This window comes from Mangifera indica, chromosome 7, assembly GCF_011075055.1.
Source record: "Mangifera indica cultivar Alphonso chromosome 7, CATAS_Mindica_2.1, whole genome shotgun sequence".
Classification (NCBI taxonomy): Eukaryota; Viridiplantae; Streptophyta; class Magnoliopsida; order Sapindales; family Anacardiaceae; genus Mangifera; species Mangifera indica.
The window spans coordinates 13,686,031-13,693,861 of record NC_058143.1 but is presented as its reverse complement, the minus strand read 5'-3'; the positions used below and the strand labels follow the sequence as shown (position 1 = coordinate 13,693,861).

The 7,831-nt window shown below is 32.9% G+C and overlaps 1 protein-coding gene across 1 annotated transcript; it reads right to left on the bottom strand.

Annotated features, from left to right (window-relative positions):
• Nucleotides 1-4,636: 4,636 nt before the first annotated feature.
• LOC123221502 (UPF0481 protein At3g47200-like) lies at nucleotides 4,637-5,680 on the bottom strand. Its single transcript, XM_044644342.1, has one exon. The coding sequence runs from the start codon at nucleotides 5,678-5,680 to the stop codon at nucleotides 4,637-4,639; it is 1,044 nt and encodes a 347-aa protein (XP_044500277.1).
• Nucleotides 5,681-7,831: the final 2,151 nt, after the last annotated feature.

Here is a 7,831-nt window from a genome sequence, read left to right as displayed (position 1 = left end):
TATATATATATATATATATATATATATATATATATATATATATAAATATAAATTAAGCATATGTCCAATGCACACTCCCCTTATATTCTTAATAACTCGTGCCACGTATATGTATATATCATCATAATTGGTAATTTCCAATAAGACCTATTAATTAGGGATGATAATTTAAACCCGACTTTAGGGGTCCCGACCCTAACGAGGAGAGAATTACCTGATAAAAACAGGAAAGGGGATGGGGACAGGGATGAAAAAAATCTCTGCAATCGAGGATGGGCCGAGCATGAGGATACATGTGTCCCCTCCCCGCCCCTTCCCCTCCCCGCCCTCAACCTCATCTATTTATATTAATATATTTATTTAAAATATTAATATATTTTTTATAATTTTAAATTATTTATGTTTTTCAAATTTATTTAGGTTTTTATTGTATATATTAAAATAGTTATTAAAGTAATTAATATATTGTATTTGTGATATTTGAAATAGTGGGTTAATTTTAATTTTATTTAATTATATTATTTAATATATTTATATTGTGTTTAGAAAGTAAAAAAAAAAGAGATTTTTTTTTAGGGTATGAGGAGAGGATTTTTCCCCGCAGAGATAAAGAGAAGATTTTTCTTTGTAGGGAGGGATGAAGAATCATTTTTATCTCCGTAGTAGGGACAGGGACGGGGATTGAGATCCCCTCCCCATCCCTCCTTGTTGCCATCCCTATTATTAATAATTTGGTGTGAAAAAATCGAATTAAGATTAAGTTTTTTCTTAACAAAATTTAATTCAGATCAATCTAACATGATTTGAAATTAAATTGTTATGTTCAGATTAACATGAAAGTAACTTGAACCAATCAAAATGGTAAGAGAAATGTTACTAGAGTAGAGTTTGTTAGGGATAGATTGAATAAATTATAAAGGATAAGTATAAAAAACAATTTAAACCCTTATATATTATATATAGTTTATCTCTATGGTTGAAATTATTCCAGTTATTCTTGATTTTTATTTAAAATTTTTTTTTTCAGTAGTAAGAGAGAGATTTAATTATTGAAATTATTACATATTTTAAAGGATATGAATATGTAATTTTTAAACCATTTGTTTATAAAGCAAAGGGCTATGTTGTTTGCTTTGATAAGTGCCGGTTAGGGTAATTTAATAAATAAATTAAAATATTAAAAAATACTTTAGAGAGTGAAAACAGTAGACATTTTAGAGTCAATTTGTATTGTCTCATACCAATTTGAATATAGATTAGGTTGGATCAACATTAAAAAATTTTGACATAATTTTATTTTGAATCAGATTAAGGTTATAGGTATTTAGTCCAAAATCTAAAATGACAAGATCAGATGACAAGAACAGCAAGATCTATATCTAGTTTAATATACCAGTACTTGACACAATTTTTAGGTTTTAATAACCAAAAAAATAAAAAAGAATTTTAAATAAAAGTTAACCCTACCCAGTAAGAGTTAACTTTGTTGGTAAAAAAGATAACAAAGAGTTCGTTCTAATCAGAAAGTTAACGGCACAAAGTTTCTTAATTATATGGCCTGGAAATGCTTATTGAACTAATATAATGTTAACACAGTATCATAATCAAAGCTCTAAAGTTCCAATTCTTACACTCAACAGGATAAAGAAAAATTGAAAAAGAAATTCCAAGTTTCATGTAAATAGGTCTCTTGGACTGATATAATCTTAAGCTTTTAAATGGGAAGAAAATTTAATGATATGTTCAATCCTGAGTCAATCTAGAAAGTCATTCCAGTATTTCATATATAGTTATTAATTTTTTCCAACCAAACATCCTACATGAATGGTAAATAAGTTGAGCAAATCATATAGAAAACTAAGAAAATTAAATGCATGAGAACCTGAGTAATTTTTCGGAAATATAAGATAGTTTTCTCAGCACTACTATCCTGAGTTGCCAGCGCCGAAGCTCACAGGAATGTATTAGTATCTCTCTAATCGCTTCCTTCTCTTTGCAATGTGGTTTTCTCTCTATCTTCACTGTATATTTATATACATGTTCATCGTCATAATGTTCTTCCCTTCTTAGTTATGCGCATACCCAATAATTGAAATCGTGTTAAAAGACGATTATTATGAAATTAAATCCATAATTGCTGTATTAATTAACAATTATTAAATATATTTTCCCAGTAATTTAACAATGTGCTCTTAAATTCAGTGACCACTAATTGTTGTCTTCTTTGTCCGTTCATCAAGTGCCAGCGGTGCTTGTTGTTGGAGCTTGGTTGCCGACGATTCCGTTAATTCTTAATTACACTGATAGCAACAAAAGCCTTCGGCTGTATGCCTGTGAATTCTCTTGGTGAGATGCTTCAACAGTCCCTTTGAAGCACAAGTTGCGTAATTACCAGATTAAAGAAAGACTGTACTTATGACTGACAGATAACACTTGAATGTTGGTGAGAGATGACTCAAATAGATTACTCTGGTCCGAGATCGGCCTATATAAAATTACAAAGACAAATAATACTTAAACGTTGGTGAGAGAGAACAATCATATAACTTTTCAAATATTAAAATTGTTTGATTTGTGGTAATGAATGACAATTAAAAATAATTTGCTGTCTATATATGAAGTTTTTTAGAAAGTTTGAATTTCACATTGCTTAATTATGTAGTCTTATTTTAAAAAATGTGATAAAAACTCGAATCCAAATTTTCTTTTTAGAAATTATAATATTTCACTAGCTTTGTTAACCTCTGATAACCTTCATAATATTCATTCCTTGTGCATAACCAATATCCATCTGATGGTACCTCCTACAATTTGCTATGTCAAACTACCAACCATTTCTTTTGATATATATCATCAATTTTTTTTCTTCTCAATTCAGTTGATGAAAATATGTGAAGGCCTCTAGTGTATTAATAGTGTTAACACAATGGATTCGTTTTGTGCTGTAAATAGATGTGGCCTTAATAGGAAGTGAGGAGATTAACCGGGCTCGAGGCAACAACTGACTTCAATAGATGTGGCCTTAATAGTGTTAACACAATGGAGGGCATTCATTGGTTGTGACCATCAAATGAAAGCCAAATTTGAAACAATCAATCTAAAAGAATTTCTTTTGTCTGTGGCATTATTTGATAGAAAGGCAGGCATACCAAACGAATGTCTTTGTATGCAATTTGAATCAAGGGTGACATTATGATACAGAATGATGACTCTTGTTAATTCCCGTGTATCTCTTAATTTTTTCACTCCAATAACATTTTCATGAATGAATTGTGATTAATAGAAACAAAGCACCACAGTTTTCGTTAACTACTTGGATAGATCATTAGTTATCAATTCGGTTTCGATTTCATTATTTATTAGATAGAACCAGAACTAGAACCAAAACTAGAATTGGTCGGTTCTATTAAATTAAAACCAGTAATTACTTGGGACAAGCAAGTTCTTGATAGGAATTAGAACAAAAAATCAGGTGCATGATAGTTTCGATTTTGATTTGGTTAATTTGCTCACCCCTAGGGCTGGACTCGAGCCGAGCCAGCTCGAGCTCGAGCTCGGCTCGGCTCGGTTTGAGCCCAAAATGAGCCGGGATCTATTCGGCTCAATCGAGCTCGAGTTGGCTTGGGTTGGCTTGGTAGATTTTTAAAAAAAATTTTTTATACAAAACGACGTCGTTTTAATTCATATATATTAAAAACGATGTCGTTTTGATATGAAAAATGAGTCGAGTCAAGCCGAAAACGAGTCGAGCTGAAAACTAGCCGAACTCGAGCCGAGCCAAGTTGAGCTCGAACCGAACTCGAGCCGCCCATAAATAAACCGAGCCGAACCCGAGCTTGGCTCAGCTCGAACCTAGCCCTACTCACCCCTATAGATGACTTTGATATGAGTTTGAATTTTCCAATGTTAAAATTGTTAACAATCATTGAACAAACCAGGGTTTGAATAGTATGAGTTTTCTCTTTAATATAAAAGAATCTTAGACCAACTAGTTTGGAATTTTAACTCTCCTTAGTGGTTGACCCGTCTTGAACCTATCCAAGGGTGAAAAAAATGAATATGCGAGGAGGTTGTTGGTTATCTCTAGGGTTGGACTCGAGCTGAGTCAGCTCAAGCTCGAGCTCAGCTCGGCTTGGTTCGAGCCCGAAACGAGCCTGGCTCTGCTCGGCTCGATCGAGCTCGAGCCAAGCTCGAGCTGGCTCGGTAGATTTTTTTTAAAATTGTTTATACAAAACGACATCATTTTGATCAATATATATTAAAAACAGTGTCGTTTTGATAATGAAAAACGAGCCGAACAGAGTCGAGCCGAGTCCAGCTCGAGCCGAGTTGAGCTCGAGCCGAACTCGAGCCTCACATATATAAACTGAGCCGAGCTCGGCTCGGCTCGAATCCAGCCCTAGTTATCTCATCTCAACAATTATCAAATCAAAATATGCAATATGTTTCTTAAGAATAATTAATAGAAGGCATGTCATAAAAAGTGATTATAGTAAAACAGTGGCTTAAAAACAAAAGAGATTATCATGGTATATGACTGAACATATAAACATACATTAGAAATGAATAATAAGTAAATAGAAAGATTTTATTATTAATAATAAACGGACAAAGCTTCAAATGCAAGATAACTAATTCACAATTGCTTGAGAGAAGTTATGGTTTGTAGAAAAGTGAGTATCAAGAATAAAGAAGCTGCAATAGTTGCTGTGCCTTTCCAGATATCACCGAAATACACCCTTTGCAATTTTGCCTTGTTTCGATTGTATTTATTCTGAGAGAAATCCTTCATATCCTTACAAGCTTTATCGTAAATAGAACTGGATAGAGGAATTTCTGCGCCAAGTTTGTTAAACAAACTTGCTAATGCCTTACTGTCGCCTATGGAATTGGAAATAATTCCTGTATCAACAAGCAACTGCGCATCCCGTTCTTCTTCAATAAGAGAATCTAGCAGTTTAACATAATCACAGACGACAGGGTCACGTGGATAGAGACATTGCTCCAAAGCCATTATGTTCCGAAGCAAAGTTTCTGTCTGGTGGTTAACTAAAAGTTGTGGCATTCTCAGCTCGCCTCCATCAAAGTTTACATCAAGTAAGTGCCGCGATGAAAAGCCTGTAAATTTCACTCCTGATTCATCTAACTTCGTGGCACAAGGTAACGGAGGTAAATCTTCATCATCTTCAATTATTTCCGAACCCGACTCGTCATTAGGGAGGCGTCGCACCAGAGCCCGTCTTAGCAAATCTGTGAAATGCTTGAAACCTGTTCGGCGGTCAGCTTGAATACGACGATCAAAAAACAGAGACCCGAAGAATTTTAAACAAATTTCAGTAAAGGAAGGGCTACTGACAATTGACTTGCATATTTCCTCAAGTAAAAAATACGGAAGTTGATTTTCCAGTAACACCAAGTCCAACTTTAAAGCAAGTTTATCAGCTGGTACCCTTAACAACTTGTCCTTAGCTCTTTCAAAATTCCTCAAAAGGAGCTCCATGATAAAAATAGCATCACGTAGAATCATGCTTACATACTCATGACTAATGAGGTTAGAGGTCTCTGAATAACGCTCTCGTATCACTTTTTCCCGTTCTTTGATGAAGTCAAAAACTTCCTCAGGTTTCTTATTAGTTCGTTCGAAAAACTTCCTCACATATCTCCGTTTTTGTTTGTCCATGTCTTCTAATTCTTTTTTATCACAGTGAAAAGGGCCTATTGAACCATTTGAGGAGTGTAAGCTTCTTCCTTTCCTTTACGAATACTATGAGGGACTCTATAGAAAAACCAACGTGAATGATCGGGCTACGGCTCATCTGACCAATAACTCGAACGATCCACCGGGACATCAACAGAATAACTCATCTCCGTGTTCGTAATGTAGTACCTAGTTAATAACATTATAGATAGTGATAATATTAAACCTCAAACAGAGATCATTTCGCCTGCCTTTGATATTTATATTAATTACATTACATCAAATAGTATTCAGAATTAATTTATGAATTTATAAGACTGATTGTGGATAAGCTTTATTTTGTTCAAAACATCTCTCGTGTGTGTGTATATATATATACACCTAGACACTAGTACTTGATACGATACATAGGGTTTAATGACCAAAAAAGACAAAAAACTTCAAATAAAAGTTAACTCCACCCAGTAAGAGTTTACTTCTTTCAGTTAAAAAGGACAAAACAAATGTGCTCATTCTAATAAGAAAATTAGAGAGACTATGTTTATCGATTATATGGCATGGAAATGTTTATTTAATTCATAGTTTTAAAATCAGATCAGATCAATTAATTTGATTAAATTATATATAAAATTATATTTGATTCAGTCAATATAAAAAATTAATTTTTTTTAAAATTCATTATAAAAACTTAAACCAAAACCTTATTTATTATATTTGAATATATATACACCATCAAATTATGTTTATTTTAATGTTAAACAAGTAAAATTATATATTTGATCATAAATTATACAAATTTTTTCTAGCCCGACTATCAATCAACTAATCCGAATATCAATTGGATTAATATCCAATCTAATTTTTAAAACATTGATTGAACTAATTTAATATTAACACAATATCATAATCAAAGGTCTAATGTTCAAATCCTTACACTCAACAGGATAAAGAAAAATTGAAAAAAATAATTCGGAAGTTTCATGTCAGTAAGTAGGTCCTTTGGACTATTTAATATTAAACTTTGGGAAATTTTAAAAAATAGCCAAAATACCCTCCCATTAAGCAAAAATGCCCAAAATCACTATTTCCAAGCAAAAATACCCAAATTTACTATTCCTAAGCAAAAAATACCAAAATTACCCTTCTCCTCATTTATTTAACTCTCTCACTCACTATGGGGGTTAAATGGAAATTTAGATAAATATAGGGGGTTTTTGGATATTTTATATTGTAAACAAGTCTGCTGTTATATGACAAATTTCCGAAAAACCCACTGTGTTCTAAGAAATTTTCGTTGGCTCCCTAAATTTTAAAAAATCCATTTTACCCCCCTAACCCACGGTCAATGTCTGTTGACCGTGGGAGAAATTGTTTGACCGTGGGAAACACTGTTCCCACGGTCAAACTGCAGCTCCTTTGCAGCCATTTTCAGCCAAAAATTTGGTTGTTTTAGCCTCCAATTTCTACATAAATCAAATCTACACGTTGTATAACACAAAACCCCTCAATCAATTCAACAAAAACAACCAAGAATCAAAACATTTTAAACATTGTTCAAGTCGAAACCCTAAAATTTTAAACCTCAAAATCTCAATCAAATCTTAATCATATGTGAAATAACTTGATTCAAACAAGATTACGGGAGATATACTAACCTTCTTTGTCATTTTCGGTTGCCGGAAAGCAAGAAAATCGGCGAAAATTTGGTTGACCGTGGGATGACCGTGGAAAAGTGGGAAATTTTGAATTTGCACAGTGAACTGACCGTGAGAAGTAAGGAAATTTGCTATGTTTATATATGGGGCAGTTTCGTCATTTCACAAAACATGGGCATTTTTGCTTAAACCTAAATATTTTGGGTAATTTTACTTAGACCCCCTAAATTTTGGCTATTTTTTATAATTTCCCTTAAACTTTTGACTGGGAAGACAATTTAATGATATTTCCAATCCTGAGTCAATCTAGGAAGTCATTCCAATATTTCATATATAGTTATTAATTTCTTCCAACCAAACATCATACATGAATGGTAAATAAGTTGAGCGAATTAATCGTATAGAAAACTAAGAAAATTAAGTGCATGAGAACCCGAGTAATTTTCCCGGAATAAAAGATAGTTTTCTCAGCACCACT

Excerpts from the sequence above, each read along its gene's own strand:
- LOC123221502 (XM_044644342.1), bottom strand. The coding sequence starts at position 5,680 with ATGGACAAACAAAAACGGAGATATGTGAGGAAGTTTTTCGAACGAACT.